We start from the raw sequence: 19,595 nt of genomic DNA, 5'->3' as shown, positions 1-19,595 counted from the left end.
CCCGCAGGCCTGGACCCTCGCTGGTCTGTACCACCATCCCCTCCTCCGCTTCCCCCAGGACCAGCCCCTCCTGTGCGCTCTGTTCAGCGTCTGCCCCAGAGCTGTCTGCACAGGCAGCTGCCCATGCAGACTCTTGTCCTAGTCGGTCACCAGCTTAGTCCCTGGGATTAGCACAGTGTTTGGCATGGAGTGATGGCTTTCTCGATGGGTGATACTGAGAGAGAGCGGCTCAGAGACAGTGGAGATGTGAGAAATTCATGCAGAGTCTCTCTGCCTCCATTTCGTCCCCTGTGACGTGGTTGAATCAGTCCCTACCGCATACGACCGCGAGAATCAGGTCAAACAGTGTCCCTGTAGTTGCAGGCTGCAAGCTTGGCACGTTTCATCGGCATGGCTGTTTGTTCCTGTCTACACTGCTTTGCTAATAGAGTCTGGTGCACAGTAAAGGCACAGCCAATATTTGACGAAAGATGAAAGAGGAAGGCAGGCAGGCAGGGAGGAATGGCAGGCGGAAGAAGGAAGAGCAAGGAAGGAAAGACTGTTGTTTACGAGATGAAGGCAAGATTGGTGCCTGTAATCGCCATGAGGTGCTTGCCGTTGTTTAGTTGCTAAGTCGTGTACGACTGTTTCTCGACCCCCGGACTGTAGCCTGCCAGGATCCTCTGTCCATGAGATTTCCCAGGCAAGCATACTGAAGTGAGTTGCCATTTCCTTCTCTAGGGGATCTTCCCAACCCAAGATGGAACCCAAGCCTCCTGCACGGGCAAGCAGGTTTTTTACCACTGAGCCACAAGAGAAGCCCAGCCATGGGTTAGCCCAGCCCATCTTCTTCTTCCCAGGCTTCCATATAACCCCTGGTGTTAGGGTTGCCAGGTCTAGCAAATAAAAACACAGAATGCCCAGTTACATCTAAACCTCAGATAAGCAATGAACACTTTTTAGTATAAATGGCCCATGTGCTATTTGGGACATGCTTATTCCAAAAACGTATTTGTCATTTACCTGAAATGCTAGTTTAGCTGGACACCCTATATTTTATCTGGGAACCTCACATGCTGTTCACCCTGAACATGGATTTTATCAAATCATCCACAACAAAGGTGGCAGCTTATTGGACTAGAATTCATCCCCTCTATCAATTTCAAGGTTAGGTGTGACGCTAAACTTGTACGCTTTTGTGCACTGCGGTAATGACTATAATTTCAAGTCCTTATGCATCTTAGACTCATTGATTTGCTCTTTGTTTAATTTCTGATTTTCAAGAGCATGTGGTTTTTAAAGGTATATACAAATATCTACTGAAATCATCTCAGATTACTTATGTCCTAAATTAGGGATGCACATTAAACATATTCTAACTAATTTCTCATGAAAAGTTGCATTTAATATTTGGCAGAGAATTTTATAGAATTTAAGACATCATTTTTTTTTTTTAAAAAAGACCTATCTAAGAAAAGAAATAAAATTCAGGTCAAAATTCCCATCTTGCATAGAACATGAAAGTGAAAGTGAAGTCGCTCAGTCGTGTCTGACTCTTTGCGACCCCGTGGACTGCAGCCCACCAGGCTTCTCTGTCCATGGGATTCTCCAGGCAAGAGTACTGGAGTGGGGTGCCATTTCCTTCTCCAGGGGATAGAACATAGATACTGTAAAACTCTCAAAATTTCCATAAAACCTTGACCATCTCTCCCAAAATGACATGTCATTTTTGTACAATTCGTGTGATCAGGCATCCTAACTGAAATTAGAGTTCCAGATAGCAGTGATCTCATTTTGTGATCATTTGGCAACACATAAGCATCATTCTGAGCAGTGGGCAAGGATTTGCATGCATATTGTTGTCAAAGAGGGCCCTGGGGTCACGGAGGAGCGTCGTTTGCAGCTGACCAGAGCCCCAGAAAGCTGCCTCTGTGCAGGTGTGGGAGCTGTGGGGCAGGCGGGGGCATCCTCAGTGTTGACGTGACCACCGTTTTTTAGGTGCACGTGGCGCATACAGTCTGAATGATTCCCGAACACTCAACCTGTTTTTCTGCGATCCGCTGTCAGAATCACAGCACACCAGTGTTTATCTAAGAAGGGAGCTTTGTTTTCATATAATGATAATTCTGTAATATGGCGCTTTGAAGGTCCAAATCAGAAATATTTATTCCGTACGGACGCAGAAGGATGAGACAAGAGCTAGCCTATCTATGTATTTAATAGACTTCTAAGTACCTTTGAGTTGGCCACGACTAAAGAGCATCAGGTCCCTTTGCATAGGTTTTCCCCACTTACTGGGTTTTCTTGGCTTCCCTAGAACAGGTATGTGTGTTTCAGATTTTGACTGAGGCTTTCTGTTTCTCCTTATTCTGTATCTACATATTGTAATGTTTTGACTATGATATTAATTTAAAAAATGATTACAGACCTAACATGGAAAAGGTGGAAAATTGGTCTTTATTGTAGCACAGATAGACACACCTATTTGTCCTTTTCATCAGGCTTGGACCTACCACTCTGCGACTGGAAACATTTCTCTATGTACGTTCTGTGTGTATCCACCTTTTGTTTTTTCTCTTTTTTGAAGGACCAGGAAAGCATAATAGCAAGTTACATAAAATTTAAAACATTGTATAGCAAATAAACAGGTGTCATGGAACCCCAAGCTCACATGAAGATTCAATAGATGTATTTCAGCTTTTCTTTCAATATAGTGTGAGCTGAACAAACCATGCTTAGAAAGCAAGAGAAGAATCTGCCAGGAACACATTTTAATTATCATGATAAAAACATGCAAATGAAACCCAGGTCATCATGTGGGCCCAGAGAGCCGTCTGCGCGATGGGACGGGTTCCCCTGCCACCAGGGGCTCTTAGACCATCTCACTGAGGGGATAGTTCCCAGTTTCAACCCCTTGTTTCATTCTGACCGTGCTCACATTCAGTAAATCCTCCTGCATGATGTGAAGTGAGCCCACATCCACACCCTAGTCACACCCGTCCCCACCTGCAACTCTGCTCCTGCTGGTCGCGTGATGGCTTGGTCTGAAATCTGTTTAACAAGTGCTCTGACGGTAGGGGGAGGGGAGGGCTTATAGAGTTGACCCTGAGCAGCATGTGTTTGAACCTAAGGAGGCCACCTATAAGTGCAGTTTTTTCAAAAGTACAGGTAAATACTATAGTACTACACAGTCTGGGTCAGTAGAATCCACAGGTGTGGGACCTCGGATACAGGATAGGCAGGAATACGGAGGAACGGTCATGGGGAGGCCGACTAGCAGGTACACACGGATTTTCTGCTGTGCAGAGGGTTGATGCCCCTAACCCCTGCGTTATTCAAGGGTCAACTGCATGCCATTATTAGCTATTCATATCTTATTGCATATGTAACTAAAAAGACTAATCTGTAACCTAGCATGTCACAAACTGGGCTGGCAAGTGCCAGAGTTTTAAGTCAGGTGGGGTCTCATTTTGGGTTGCAGCCCAGAGTGCAGGACAGTTGATATCTGTGTGGGAGTTTCTAGCACATGGGGGCGGTATCATGCCGGAGAGGAGAGGGAAGGAAGGAGAGAAAATACACAAAGGGCGACGAAAATAATTTCCGCCTTGTTTATGCCCAGTATTTGAAAACGGCTGGTGTGACTAGTCTGCCAAGGTATTGACCTTGGAATCTGTCTGCCTTCCTGAAGGTGACAAAGATCGGCTGGGCCCTGCTGACTCTGCCAGGCATGGAACTTCGACAATACGTGATGCAAATTATCTCGAAGCCGTGGGACCCTCCGTGCACTGGCAAAGAGTGTGCCTTTTGCTTCTTTATGTAAAATAAAGTCTCAAGCCATACGTTGCATCCACCTTTGCTAAAGGTGGGCTCTGATATTAGCTTTAACTTAAGAGCAACAAAAAGACCGGGAAGAAAATAAGCTTCCCCTCGTTTCATCTGAGTGTCCTGCAGAGAAGAGTATTTTCCTCCCATCCGACTACAGGGCACATGCCCTTTCACAGGAAACCGAAGGCACAGGAAATAAACAAATCTGAGGGGGAGGGCAGTGGAAGGTAGCAATTGCTGCAAATAAGCCGCCAAAAGCATTAATTACAACTAATAATGATAGAGCCAGCTTTAACCTATTCATGAGTTGATTAAGAAATCTGTCGAGTGGCTGCCCCCAGGAACTCTACAGTCTTTATTCTCTTGCTCACTATTTCTTCTTTAAAATTTTCATCACTTTATAAGTCATTAGCATGGCTCTAGGAAGGGGAGGTAGGGAAATGGGATAATAAGAGAAGTCGGTGCTTATTAATTACAATGAGGCAGAGCCTTAACGGGACCTTGAGACTTGGGCCCTGGGTCACTAAGGAGACCATGGATCAAGAAGCAGTAACCTGTGAGCTCCGACTCGCCAAGTCCTTTCTGTTCTGCTCCCCAATGCTAAACTGCAGACATTGAGAGAATGGATGGACTTATTTATGTTCTGGTCTATTCCAGTAGGCTACAGTCCTCTCGCGGTAGGGAGAGGTCAGCTGCCTCTAAATAGGACCATCTCCCTTCTAGAAGCGCCTCACACAGTCGCCGGCACAAGCACCTGGGAGCAAACCCATACCTGCGGAGCTATTCTTCATCCACGTCTGTTACAAACTGTGAATGGTGCTCGGGGGACTTGCTGTGCGTTTTGCTTAGGTGGAGTTTTACTGCATGTTTGCTCACAAATGTCCGGCAGCACAACTTACACTTGAATTTAGAGTCTGTGTCCTCTTCGCCAGCTATGCTTTCCGGTGACCGCTGAGCCGACGACACCCGGGAGAGCTCCTGGTCCGCTTTGCCTTGCTGCTCCACGGCCAGGCGGGTCATGTCCTTCATTTGGAAACCCAGGTGGGACTCTAAGTGACTGATGTAGGTAGACGGGGTTCTGAACTGGGAGGCACAGTCACTGCAGTAAAAGATAGGGTGCCCTTTGTCCATGTTTTTTAGGAACTTGGTCCCGCCCGTTTTCCTAAGCTGGTACTTGACGTTGGCGAGCCAGTGGCTGATGGTGGTCATCGAGAGTCCCGTAAACTTCGAGATCTGCATCCGCTCTTGGGGGCCCAGGTCGGACAGCAGATATTTGCCCTCCGAGGTCTGGAAGAGGCTGGAGGCAAACTGAGCCTGCAGGATCAGAAGATGCTGGGGGTTCCAGTTGGACTGCCGGCCTTTCCTCTTATGCAAGGTGGAGACCTCACTGGACAAGTCCTCGAAGCGCCTGACATCCATCTCCAGCTTTACGGGAGGGACCCTGGGGGAGGTGGCGGGCTTCGGGGTGGTGGCCTTGGGGAGGACCTTGACCATGTCGGCGATGTCGGAGAGGGCGTGCTTCTGGGGCGGGGACGTGCAGGACTGAGCTTGCGAGGACTCGGCCTTCTTGCTCTTGGACTTGGTCAGGTCGATGGGCTGATCGTTGTTCTCGAACAGATAGCGTCTGGACACGCTGGCCGGCCTCGTGGAGGGGGGACTCAGGACTGGCTTGTCCATGACGCTGAGGCTCGGCTTGTGAAACATGGACATTGTGCTTGAGCTTGGGCTGGAGCAGGAGGGTGCGCGCAAGGGCTCCGTGGCTTTGCCCAGGTGATTGTTCAGGACAGACTGCAGGGCGCTGAGCGGGTTGATGCCCGGCAGGGCCGCTGCAGGGTTGGCGAGGGCGCAGCCGTTGCTGAGCGGAGACGCCGGCTCCAAAGCCGGGGCTTTCTCTTTCTCACCGCCCTCTCTCATCAGCTTGTCCTCCTCCTTCGGGGGACGCGGCTCAGCCTTTTTGGACTCCGCAGGCGGTTCACTTTTGGAGAAAGCGTGCCCCTCGCTGTGGCTGAACGAGGACGCCTCCTCGCGGGGACTCTCTTTCCCACACTCCCTCACCGCTTCCTCTTTGTCTGTCGGCTCCTTCTTTACTTGCGTGTAGGGGGCCAGGTGTGCAGGCACGGACACCAGCGGCATCGCTTTCCACTTGGGTGCGATCGGCCTCAGCTTGTTGCTGAGGTTGGGTCGGATCTGCAGAACCTGGGAGCCCATAGGCAAGGAAGGCTTGGTGCCCTCCGAGAGCTGGTAGGCTGCGTGGATGCTGGGGTACGCGCTCCAGCTGGGAGCCCCGTTCTGGGCTTTATTGATGGCAGTGGTAACGGTATTTTCCAAAGACTTCAAAATGTCCCCTCCGCCCTTTGAGCCATCTTCCAAGTCCTCCTCCCTCAGATACTGGTACTTTATCGTAGGGTCTAGTGGCTTTTGGAGAGGGTCTGCATAGTCCTCGCTTTTCATGACCTTCTCATCCTTGTTGATCTCCTCTGGTTTTTCCTTTTTGCTGTCCTTCATCTCCGTCGAGGAGGCTGCGCCGTCACAGGCAGAGTTACTTGATGGCTTGGGAGCCAGGGCATCACTGTTTGGGGCATCTGACAATGACTGCATCTTCTCCACGGCCAGTGGGTCCAGCACCAGCTGCTTGCCTTTCTTGGAGGCGGAGCTGGTGACCTTGAGAAAGTGACCGGTGACCATCATGTGGGTGGTGAGCTGCTGCAGAGTGTCGTGGGAGCTCCCACACTCCATGCACTTCAAGATCTGGGACTTGCAGGCCTCGAACTGCCAGGTGTAGCTGGCACCATTCTGGTAGCCATAGCGGTTGTTGCAAGACAGTTGGAGGCTGGTGTTCTTCTGGGGCGGAAACGAGTCTGCAAACGACCCAGTGGTCGAATCCGGGGAGCACGGCCGATTGACGTCGAAGACGCGTTTCTTGGCGGGAGTGACCATTTTTGATGAAATGGTTGGGACTGGCTCCTTCAAAGGCACTTTTTGGTAATGTTTTGTTTTGATCATGTGGACACTCAAATCCTGGAGGGAATCAAAGGAATCACCGCAAAACATGCACTTCAGGACCTTTTGAGCATCCTCCTTGTCCATGTCCTGGAAAGCCCTCTTTCGGGGCTTGGAGTAGCTCGTGGGTCTGAGCTTGTCCTTTTTGCGGTTGTCGTCTTGGTAGTGGCCGGTTTCGTTCATGTGGACGGTCAGCTCGACCAGGGTGTCGTAGGCAGCGCTGCACTGCCGGCACCGGAACCTGCTGGCCCCGGTGAAAACAGTCCCGCACATTTTGCTGCTCTGCCGGTACAGCTGGACCGAGCTGAACAGGCTGGGCTTCGACACGGACCTCGAGGGCAAGTTCTGCTGCAGGCTTTTGGACAGAGCATCTTGGTGCCAATCGAAATCCGTCTTGTTGCCACCGTTTCGGGTGTCACAGTTCCGCCTCTCGCTGTTGGACAGCTTGAAGCCGAGACCCAGGCCCGACCAGTAGGAATCGGACAAGATGTTGGCGTAGACGGCGGTCATCTTATCCATGCAGCTGTGGGCTTCGTTTGGAAGCTTGGGGTGCACGCTGGCTTTCTTATCCGAGGCATCTCGGCCGCACACGCTCTTGATGTCTGACACCTGATCGCTGGCATCGCTCAGCAGGGACTCGTTCTCGGCGTCCTGGTTGGACAGGTGGCTTCCTGGAGAGTTCTGGTAGCTGAAGCAGCCCTTTTGCTCGGGGCCCATTTCCAGCTCCTCGTCTGTCCCCGCGTCATTGCTGCCCTGAGGCTGAGCTCCCGAACCACTGTCTTCCTCCTCCTCCTCCTCCTCTTTGATTTCCTCCTCTTCCTTCAGCTGTTCCTCCTGGGCATAGCCTGTGAGAGGAGAGGAGAAGACGTGAGATAACAATAGCGGGTGACACAGTCCACCCCCATTTCCCCGCTCAGACCAAGTGCCTCCCGCATGGAGTGAACGGTTGACGCTTTTATGAACAATGAGCAATGAATAGAGGAAAAAGCCCATGATGCCCTTTGTGCCACCTGATGCCTCTTAAAAGAAAACTGGCATCCACTGGCGACCCAGCAGATGACTGGCAGGGTCATCTTTTGGACTGTGGTGTTGGAGAAGACTCTTGAGGGTCCCTTGGACTGCAAGGAGATCCAACCAGTCCATCCTAAAGGAAATCAGCCCTGACTATTCATTGGAAGGACTGATGCTGAAGCTGAAGCTCCAATACTTTGGCCACCTGATGTGAAGAACTGACTCATTTGAAAAGCCCCTAATGCTGGGAAAGATTGAAAGAAGGAGAAGAGGGCGACAGAGGATGAGATGGTCGGATGGCATCACCGACTCGATGGACACGAGTTTGAGTGAACTCCGGGAGACAGTGAGGGACAGAGAAGCCTGGTGGGCTACAGTCCATGGGGTCACAAAGACTTAGTGACTGAACAGCAACAAGCGTTCTTTATAAATGCTTAGAATCCCAACTTAATCATTTCAGTGTTTAAGGGCTATCATTCTAATACTTCTGTAACGGGACAGTCTCTAAATTCACGCGCATGCCTTTCAGGAAAGCTGGACTGAAATTCAAATCCTATCAAAGACGTATCTCTACAAGAGGACGTTGGCTCATAAGCAAACTCAGAGGACCCTTGGCATCTTCATGGTAAGGTTTGCTGTGACATTTGACCCTGCTGGCATGCAGTCATCTTAGTAGATCATTTTTGAGTGCTCCGAAGTAATTTGGATGCACAGCCATTGTATATTTGAGAGCCAGTGTCTCTTTGGGTACAACGGCTTCATTTGTAGAGAGTCGCACAGCAGGAAGAGAGATTATGGAGTATCAAATAAAGTCTTCCACTGATAGCTCAAAGATTATGTAAGCTCAGCAAATATAATGATTTTGAAATAATAGCAAATGGTGTTAGAATGGGAGATTTGGGAACTATTCTATTATTCTCAAACAGGTTTATGAAGACCTTTTCAGAGAAGGCTGAAAGTGCCCTCTCGATCTTGTGCCTGTAATTTCAAATGCACTGTGATTTGTGGGTCCCCGTCATGAGATGCCAATTATAAGTTTGATTTGTGGATGCAAAATGCTATTGGGGATGCATGCTTCCCTTTCTCAGAAAGGATTTAGGGCCAGTAATTGCGTAGGGAAAATGAAGGCATGAGAGAGCCGGTGCGAAGGGAATTGATAGGCAAATCTCCATCAGGGAGATGAGGAATGTGGCTGTTTATGCCCAGGTCCTCATTTTCTGCACCTGGCCTTTTCAGGGCCACGTGGATAAAATGCAACCTAAGTTGTACCAAAGCAAGAGACATTTGGTCTTAGGTTTGCACGGGCTGCACGACGTCAATGCAGTCGTTTCCCTGTGAGGTTCCGTCTCCCCCCTCAGTGCAGGCGGGCGCTCGGGGGCATTCCCCTGTGCAATGGCTCTATTTCCGTTCACCAGTGGAAATACTCGGAAAAGGGGTGACCAAGCACGGGAGGTCTCTCCTGTGAGAAAGGGGGAGAGGAGAGACGGGGCATTGTTAGAAGGAAAGTGCCTGCAGTCAGGAGCTCCAAGGGCTCCAAAGGCTGAACATGAAGAATATTTTTTTTTCAGATTTTTATTCATTTATTTTCCAAAATTAGTTTTTTTAAATTGAACTGTAGTTGATTTACAATATTGTGTTAGTTTCTGGAGTGCAGCAAAATGGTTCATTATATGCATTTGTATATATATATATACACATCTTTTTAGATCATTTCCGTCTCAGGTTATCACAAGATATTGCATATAATTCCCTGTGCTGCACAGAAGGCCCCTGTGGGTCACCTGTTTCACGTGTACGAGTGTGTGCATGTTAATCCCGCACCTCTCATTTATCCTTTCTCGATTTCCCTTTGGTAACCATAGGTTTGTTTTCTGTGTCTGTGAGTCTCTTTCTGTTTTGTAAATAAGTTCATTTGTATTGGTTTTTAGATTCCACCTATAAAGGATATCATTTACCATCTGTTTTCCTCTGTCTGACTTACTTCACTGGGTATGATAAACCCTGGGTCCATCCATGTGGCTGCAAATGGCCATATTTCATTCTTTTTCATGGTTTACCAGTATTCCATCGTGTGTGTATTCCATGTGTATATAAATGGACCACACTGAAGATGAAGAATGTTTGTGAGTAAATATTCTCTCTAAATACATTCTCTCATTTTTATCAATATCTGTATGAAGCAGGGACTATCATTATTTTCATTTCACAGATGCAGAAACTGAGGCTCTGAAGTTAAGAAGATTTTCCAAGGCCACAAAGTTAGCATTGCAAGGTCATGCCTGAACCCACCCTGTGTGATGGGAGAGTCCGCGGTCGTCACCACCAGGCTCCACTCTCTTTTCATTAGCAACCTAATGAATAAGGAGACTTTGCAGAGAGCCAAAGGTTAAAGGTGGAGATTTCCTTGAGATGTCTCTGAACAGATAACCGCCTCCGAGGGGAGAGTTCTGGGAATAATGGAGGCTAGAGGCCGTGGTTTTAAGGGTCTACCATGAGACAGAGGAAGTGCGAGCACTCAGCCTCGCCACCTGGTTTGCGGTCCTGCTCATTCGTTTTTGTTGCCATCGGTGTCGTGCTTTCCCTCCCTAGCAAGTGGATTTTTCATTCAACTGGTGTTGCTGGTCTCTAGTTCCATAAACTGATTTGAAGGAAAAAAAGCTCCTCAATCTAGACAATCATTAGTTAAGTGGTCACCACCTGCAAGGAAATCCTGTGCTGTGTGTGTGCCGAGTCACTTCAGGCGTGTCCGGCTCCGTGCCACCCCATGGACTGTGGCCCGCCAGGCCCCTCTGCCCGTGGGCTTCTCCAGGCAAGAACACTGCAGTGGGTTGCTGTGCCCTCCTCCGGGGGATCTTCCCGACTTAGGGACTGAGCCCTAGTCTCTTATGTCTCCTGCATTGGCAAGCAGGTTCTTTACGACTCATAAAGCCCCGAGAAAACTCTAGCTTAGAACAACTGAATGAGATAGCCCCACCCCATTCGCACTGCATTTTTTTTTTTTCTGGACTAGTTTTTATGTTTGCAAAAACAGTCATAGCATTAAGCTGAAGGAGAAGGTCTATTCACAACATCAATAAATGACTTGTTACAGAGCCAAGCAAAATACTGCAAAGAATCAGGCAAATTTTGCCCATAATGCAGAGTCACTTTTGAAAATTAAAAAGGCTTTACTACTCATACTTTGGGAGGATACAGATTGGCCAGGACTGTTCCAGGTTAAGACATATAGTCACCTCACCTATGAGTGAAAGGATCACCAAAACAAAGCATCTACACCCACACACAGAGCTGGTGAAGACCCCGAGGGGGACAGGAGGGCTGCTGCTCAGTCTTTTCGGTTAATGACTGCCAGGTTTTATTCGCCTCTCTATTTTCAGTGCCTAGCCCAAGGCCTGACTAGTCGCTCAGTTGTGTCCGACTCTTTGCGACCCTGTGGACTGTAGCCCACCAGGCTCTTCTGTCCATGGAATTCTCCAGAAGAACACTGAAGGGGGTTGCCCTTCCCTTCTCCAGGGGATTTTCCCAACCCAGGGATCGAACCAGGGTCTCCTGCATTGCAGGCGGATTCTTTACCATCTGAGCCACCAGAGAAGTCTGACACTTAATAGGAAGCTGGGAAATAATTCGTATTATGTTGTGTGTGTGCTGAAAAAATACATGCAATCAGGGACAGGCGTTTGCACACACACACACACCCCACAGACAATCTGCCTGGCCAGTATAGCCACTTTCACACAAGGAGAAAAGGAGTGTGTGCATGTGTGTTTTTTTTTAGGAGTGTTCTTTTTTAATGCTGACATTTGGAAGCTGAGCTTTCCAGCCCAGCTCAACTTCACAGTCTCCTATGTCCTTCTAAATGGATTCCCCAGAAGAAAAGTCGCAGACAGCAAATGCCTCCCCCACAATACAGATAAAATTTTCTGCTTAATTAGGCATTGACATGTTTACTATAACCTTTACAGAAGAGTAACTCGTGCTGAGAGACCCTTTTTGTCTGTTTTCTTCTGCAGAACAGACTCAATCTCATGCACCCGATAAAGTAACACATTGAAAAGCCTCATAAAAAAAAAATGCCAAAGCATCTATCAGAGTAAGTGTGTTTGAACAATGGCTAGGGGTTCCAGGGAGTTTTACAAAACACATTTTAATATTATACATTGAAGACTGTTCACTTAAGGGGCTTTGTTTGCCATCGGCAGCTGAGAGGAGAGAGAGGGGAGGCAGGCAGAGTGTGGGTGACTGGGGCGCCTAATGAGTGTCTGTCTCTCTCTCTATTGATGAGATTTGTTTAATAAGATTGCATCACATGTAAATCTTGGTAAAGTGGATTAGTTGACTTTATTCCTGGCAAGTTTATTCCTATGAATACTTATTTAGCTAAGATGATGATCACAATGATACCAAGGCCCAAAGAGAAAGGCGTGTCCTCTGCAGAGCCTTCTTGTGGATTCTAGGTTGAAGGTCACACTTTCTGGGGCCAACATCTCACTTTCTAACCTAAATGTCTAATTTCATCCCTTATCACCGCCTGACAGTGGCCACTCGAAGCGTCCATGTCGCCAGGACAGCTGATTCCTGAGCACACTCAGTTCCGTGTCTAGAAATTCTCTGGTCCAGAGAACTCTCTTCCGCCCCCTCGGTCACTGCCCTCACTGCTCGGCCACCACCGTTCTTTCGGGTGAATAAATGGGCTTCCTGCTCCCCCTTCTTCCAGGCTGTTTTCCAGAGAACTGTTAGAACGGGCTTCCCAGGTGGCGCTGGTGGTAAAGAATCCTCCTGTGATGCAGGGGACCTGGGTCCTTTCCCTGGGTTGGGAAGATCCCCTGGAGAAGGGAAAGGCTACCTGCTCCAGTATTCCTGCCTGGAGAATTCCATGGACAGAGGAGCCTGGTGGGCTACAGTCCAGAGAGTCGCACAGAGTCAGACACGATGGAAGCGACTCAACCCGCCCAAGCACGAGACTCAGGAGACGCAGTTTTGATCTCTGGGCCAGGAAGATTCCCCTGGAGGAGGAAATGGCTCCCCACTCAAGTATTCTTGGTGGGGAATCCCATGGACAGAGGAGCCTGGTGGGTGACAGTCCACGGGGTTGCAAAGGAGTCGGACACACTCGATCTCACACACACACACACCTGCTAGAATTTTCCTTACTCCTTATTCTGGCTGTTGTAACTCCTGCAAGTCTTTCTGCGGCATTGCACACATATGAATTAATTGTAATAAAATTCAAGCCCTTCGCCTGGAGTCTGAGCGCGTGCAGGCTTTGACGGCTGCCTTTTTGCTTTATCACCCAGTACTCTTGCCCCACCCTCTGTGCCCACAGGACAACAGCCCACTTGCTCCTTCTTGCATCTGCCAATCTCTCCTCGACTGTGACTCTTTGCAGTGGCAGGTTTCTCTGCTTAGAAAGCTCTTCCTCTATGGAAGTTGGTTGCTTTTTATGTCTTAGAATTCAGCTCAAATGGCCCTGTCTGGGAGAGGTCCTCCCTGACCAGTCACCCCTTCTCTGTGATTCTAGAGCATATCAATCTATTTGCTGAAAGCACCATGCCACTGATCGTACTCTGAAACCATCTTGAGGGCTTGCTTAGTGACTGATTGTTTTCTCACTAAATGTGAAGATGGACTATCTGTCTCCTTGAAGACAGAGACCTTGCTTCTCCCCGCACTCACATCATATCCAGGCACTGAAAGATGCCCACAAGTAATCTAAGTGAACGAACAAATAGATAAATCATACAGTGAAAGGGGATTAGTCCGGTCGCAATCCCTGTCTCCACTTCTCAGCAATGCAGTTGGCGCCTGTGATGGGTAAATCTCCCGCCCGCCCCGCCCCGTCCAGATCAGATGCGAATTACAGCCATTCTGATCAACTTTCCTCAGTGATAAAACCAGAGAGACCCCACAAATTGTCTTTTCAGGGCATCCCAGCCACCTAAATTCTTGTTGCCAGAAATCCCTGACCTGTGGATTGCAGCTTTTTAAGTATGAAGACTGCAAATAAGCTTTAAGACTGCAAAACACCAGAAAATACACTTATCAGGCGCAGATTTTGATTCAAAAAAGAGTCACACAGCTTTCAAAGTATGGGTAGTTTTTGTCATAGATAAAACTAATTATCTGTTCTATGATATATATTACATAAATATTAGCCTGGTCTTCTCCCAAATTCTTGATTGAAACAGGGGAGAGATGTCATTAGAAAAAATACAATATTCAAGCTACAAACTTTTTACTCCATCAATAGATGGGTAAAATTTGGGAACAAATCCTTAAATTTTAGACATTTCCTTTTAAATCAAACGTTTAAAAAACAAAAGGGAAACAATTAAAAAAATACCACCTCAGTTGTTCCCAAAACCTGTAGTCAGAATGGTTCAAATAAAATTGTGCAAAATAATTCATCGGTAGCGGGATGTGAGATACCAGACTTTTGCTAGGCATCCATTTTTGTAGTTGCCTTGAAAATCCACAATAGAGTGTTTACAGGAAAAGCATTGACAGTTTTTAAAGCAGCAGATGAGGTGGAAGAGTTATAACCTGAGACGATTATAAAACTCAAGAAGGTTGATTTTTTAAAATGAAACTAGAATTCAACCAAGACCTCATTTAAAAACATACCCCATGGTGACAGGATCGTTTTCACCAACCCACCCCACTAAATGACAGTTTAAAATCACAAGAAGATTCTGCGGTGTGCAGGGCAGACGTAAATGAGGGGATCGCAAGAATTTCTGGCTGTGGACCCAGTTGGTACACGAAATGATGACACGGAGGCAGACTTCCCTGTCACGAGCCTCTAGTGTTCTGGCGACTGTGGTCTAGAAGTCTGTTAATATGTATATTATTATTGGCACTAATTGGCACTCGTGTTGGCAGGCCGAGTGAAAGAGATGGAGGATTTACTGTTCAGGAGGCTGAGCGCCTTTCAGTGGGGACTAGGCCCAGAGTGAGGGCCGTGCTGAGTGGCTGGGTCTGCTCTGTGTCCCAGCAGGTGGTCGGCTACCGGGCTACGGGATCCTTGACACCATTTCTGAACAGAGACCTGACTTTACAGAGAATCCAGATATCACAAGGCTCAGCCTCCCTCCCACCCAGCGAAATCTAAGTGCAGGCATATTTCTAAACAGAGACATTTTCAATTCAATTTTCATATAGATTTTTATTCCTGCCATACCACACAGAACTCGTTAACATAAGTGTGACTTGTGTGCACAGATTGAGAGAGCAGGGCTGGTTCTTTCCTCCTTCTGAACATCAGGACTGAACACATAGAGCTCTTTGTTTAAAGGGATATTGAAGATGGAGTGGTTTGATGGCAGGAGGCTTCTCCTGGGCCCAGCAGTGCTTTATAGAGACGGATGGAGAGCTTTCTGAAGGTCATCAAAACAAGAACATCTCTCTTATTATTTCCTGCAGACATTCGGCTAATTGGAATATTTTATATGCCCAATGGATATATATCAGGTGGGGTCTGTATGAGGAAACAGTCCACTTACTTATTGGACTCTTGTGATAGGCACTTTCTAGGGCCATCATCACAGCTTTTTGGACTGTAAAGCTGTTTCCAAATCATGTTCTGTGACTTTCTCCACTTCTTGGTCATCAGCAAAAAAGGACTAAGCTTGTTTAAATCAGAGAAAGTGGATCCTCTGTCATCCTTTTGTGGTTGATCTGTTTACTCATTATATCAAGGAATATTTACTTCGCTGCTAACACAAGTAACATGCTTTAGTAAAATTGCTCAGGGACTTCATCACATTGGCTCTCCAATGGCCCAGGAGAGTAGAGAGCTGAGTTACGGAGAGACTTGGCGTAGGCTTGGGGAGGAAAAGGTCATGAGAAGGTCATGCATTACTGGAGGAAGGTAGGTACTTAAATGGGCAGAGTAGACCAGATAGGAGAAAAACGGTCCTGAGTTGCAAAGGTAGATAGCACTGGCACTCAGCTGGACCAACACGGAGGGACTGCGAGTCACTGGACAGTCCACGTCACATTGAAAGAGTACAGTGGCTGCTCAAGGGACAACCACGGGGTCTAGCATTGCCTGGAATTTTGCTTGACCAAACCACGTGGAAGAAACCAAATACGTGTAGGACCCATCCATTTGCAAGCTCTAAACCAAAGGAATCAGGGGAAGTGAAGAGTTCAAAAACATGGCACACTCTTCTGGTACTTTCTGATACCATCTCTTTGACCTTGATTCTCTGTCAATTCCAAATAGAAGTAACCATCCTAAGCCTGCCTACCTCTTAGCATTTTGTTAGGACAAGGGAGGAAATGGAAGAGAAAGTGTATCATAAACCTTTGCTACTCAAAGGGTGGTCCTTGCATGAGCTGCAGCACCACTTGGGAACTCGCTAGAAATGTAGACTCTCAGGCCTATCAAATAAGAATCATTGAACAAGATCCCTGGGGGATCCAGAGGCTCAAGAAACGTTGAGAAGTCTTACTGTAAATTGTGAAACTGTTCATTAGGAGCCAGATAGTTGGCAAGCTACTTCTCTCTGCCTATGTCCCTATGTGTATGTGGTACTGGTTTTGGAAAGAGAATACAGCTTTGAAAGTTCCAACCCCTTCTTCTTTCTAGGGACCAAAAGATGAAATATCTGTGGCTTAGACAACTGCTTCCAGTAACACAGGGAAAAACCCAGCAAGAAAAAAAAAGAATAAAATTCACTGATTCAAAGACTGATCAGTTAATGAGAAGACAGAATGGCCCACTGGTTGCGGGATGAGGCTGGGCTCAGTTCAAATCTGCCAGTTACTGTTTAAATGTGGTCACAGGAAAGTTACTGAAACTTTCAGAGGCTCAGCTTCCTCATCCATAAAATAAGAACAATAATAGTATTTGTGGGGCTTCCTGGTGGCTCAGTGGTAAAGAAGCCACCTGCCAATGCAGTAGAAGCAAGAGATGAGGGTTCGATCCCTGGGTCGGGAGGATCCTCTGGAGGAGGAAGTGGCAACCGACTCCATTGTTCTTGTCTGGGAAATCCCATGGACGGAGGAGCCTGGGGGGCTGCTGTCCACAGGGTCACACGGGGTACTTGCCTCCTAGGCTGGTTAGGAATATCAGATACGACAAAGTGTGCGACACGCCGAGGCTGTAGGAATACCTTCTGACTCCCAGGCCCGTTGTAGGCACTTTATAAAGACGGTGCCTCCTAATCCCCCATCCAGACCCACAGACAGCTGAAAGCAGCTGGCTTTGGCATTCTTTGTTGTTGTTGTTTTCGTTGATGTTCAGTCACTAAGTCGAGTCTGACTCCCGTGACCCCATGGACTGCAGTATTCCAGGCTTCCCTGTCCTTCACTGTCTCCCAGAGTTTGCTGAAATTTGTGCCCACTGAGTCAGTGATGCTATCCAACCATCTCATCCTCTGCCGCCCTCTTCTCTTTTTGCCTTCAATCTTTCCCAGCATCAGGGTCTTTTCCAATGAGTCAGCTCTTTGCATCAAGCGCCCCTAAATCCTGTTCCAAACCAACAGCTTTTAGATGAAATCTGGCTTAGATATGAACTGGTCTTACATGTGTCATACATAAGAAAAGAGCTCGCTCCAGTTTGGATTTGTTACTTAATATTAAATCATTCATGTAAGGAGCCAGTGGTATGTATGCTAGGAACTTCCATAGAACTGATGTGCAAACATCAAATGGCAAGTTATTAGGTCATTACCCATAATGATAATGTCTGCAATCTTCAAGAAATAAAGCGACCCACCATTTGAGCAAAAAGGTCTTTGTTGGAGGCCTTGGGCTTTGCAATGAGAGAGATGACTAATGCTCAAAGCAGAAGGTCTCCTAAAAAAATACTTTATATTCAGCTACCTAGAATTTCAGTTTGGCATGTGTTATTATTGGGAAATGTTCTGGTGACAATTTTCAAAAGCAGAGTGAGAAAATATTCATGGAGAAAGGTGAGAAGGGGGCCACTTCATAAGATTTCTGATAGTTTCAGCTTAGAAATCATTATCCCTATATTATCCCCACCACAAGAGAGCATAAATCAGGAGCCAGGGGATAAAGTAAAGGGGAATGAAATAGAGACGAAGAAACTACTCAATAGGGCTGAGACTTCCCTTTCAAATTAAGAGTTTTAGGCTTCGACTTTTCAAGTGCTATCGAGTGTTTTCAGCCAAATGTGCATACTGATTCTCTATACATTTTCCCCCACATCGGGCTATATAAACGGGTATCCCCGGTGGCTCAGTGGTAAAGAATCTGCCTGCCATTAGGAGACTTGCAGGAGATGTGGGTTTGATCCCTGGGTCAGGAAGACCTTCTGGAGTAGGAAATGGAAACCCACTCCAGTGTTCTTGCCTGGGAAATCCTGTGGACAGAGGAGCCTGGTGGGCTGCAGTCCACGGGGTCGCAGAGTCGGACGCGACTGAGGGCCTCAGTGACAAAAGCAGCATGTATACAGGTTTTTCCAAGACTGGAAAGTTTGGAGGGGTTTTGCGGCTTTAACGCCAAGAAAAGGGGCAGTAAATCACTGTCCAGAACGACCTTCAGAAACTATATGAAGCCGACGTGCCATCTGTATCTTTTCAGATGCGCGTTCCCATTTTACTAGAAATAACACCATTAGCGCAGCCTTCCCACTGAGCTAGAAGGTGATCCTGTTTCCCCCTCGCTTGGCTTCAAGTCAAACATCTTTTCTTTTTTTTGGCAAATGCTGTTCCTTTCTCTGAAATATTTCATGCAGATAATGGATAATGACCACTTCGCATTGCCTTTTCTCGAAAACGTCTAACTGCATTAGCCAAGAACGGACAAATTTTAACCTGCTTCTTTTGCTAAGTTCGTGGCTGTGACCACTTCCCGTCAAGAAAGAGAGAAGAAGGCTCGCTGTCCCTTCAGAGAAGCTAAATTGGCAATGTCAGTGAGCAATCTGGCCTTTGCTTCTCTGGTGAAAAGTCTTTGCTATCTCTAGAATCGCAGGAGTCCAAGGTGGAAAGATGTTTCATGTCTATGAGCAGTGATTAAGTCAAGGCGTTCCTAGCCTTGGTATTCTTCATTTATGTGATTAATGGCTCAGATATGGGACCTTCCAATGCTTCTCTTTCCTGGTGGAGTCTCCCCAGTATGATCACGGTGACCAGCCTGGCTAGGAGGACCACAGCGTTTAGAATTTCCTCCCATTTCTCTCACTCCTGGGTGTGGAGCAGGGTTTCCACACTGCCTTACATTGGCTCAAACCCCTCCATTCAACTTTTGTTCATTTGACATGAGGCAGATCAAGAACACATTCCCCGTAAAAATATAGACATTCTTTTCTCTCATCATTGCACTTCAAGGTGAATGAGTTTATTAGCTGGTTTCTATAGAAGAAACTTCAGCTGAAACTCTGATACTTTGGCTACCCGATGAGAAGAGCCGACTCACTGGAAAAGACCCTGATGCTGGGAAAGACTGAAGGCAGGAGGAGAAGGGGGCAGCAGAGGGTGAGATGGCTGGATAGCATCACCGACTCAACGGACGCGAATCTGAGCAAACTTCGGGAGTTAGCAAAGGACAGGGAAGCCTGGCAGGCTGCAGTCCATGGGGTTGCAAAGAGCTGGACACGACTGAGCGACTGGATGACGGCAGAAATAGAGGAGCGTGTGGCCCTAAGGGCCAGCTGGGTCACCAAGGGCTCTCAACCGGGGCATCTGTGCCTTCAGACAAGGGCTGGAGACATCCTTGGTTGTTACAGCTGGCGGTTAGAGGGCGGAGAGGCCAGGGATGCTGCTGAACCACCCCGCCGCCACCCACCCCGCAGGACAGCCCCTCACAGCAAA

General features: G+C 47.5%; 1 protein-coding gene across 1 annotated transcript in view; it reads right to left on the bottom strand.

The window, feature by feature from the left end:
• Positions 1 to 4,516: 4,516 nt before the first annotated feature.
• Positions 4,517 to 19,595, bottom strand: part of TSHZ2 (teashirt zinc finger homeobox 2) — a 288,449-nt gene continuing 273,370 nt past the window's right edge. Inside the window, exon 2 of the mRNA XM_068987708.1 lies at positions 4,517 to 7,649. Within this exon, the coding sequence (XP_068843809.1) occupies positions 4,585 to 7,649 (3,065 nt within the window). The 3' untranslated portion in view covers positions 4,517 to 4,584. The remainder of the gene's footprint in view (positions 7,650 to 19,595) is intronic.

Source organism: Capricornis sumatraensis, chromosome 15 (genome assembly GCF_032405125.1).
Source record: "Capricornis sumatraensis isolate serow.1 chromosome 15, serow.2, whole genome shotgun sequence".
In the NCBI taxonomy this organism is placed as follows: domain Eukaryota; kingdom Metazoa; phylum Chordata; class Mammalia; order Artiodactyla; family Bovidae; genus Capricornis; species Capricornis sumatraensis.
This window is presented reverse-complemented; position numbering and strand designations above follow the sequence as displayed.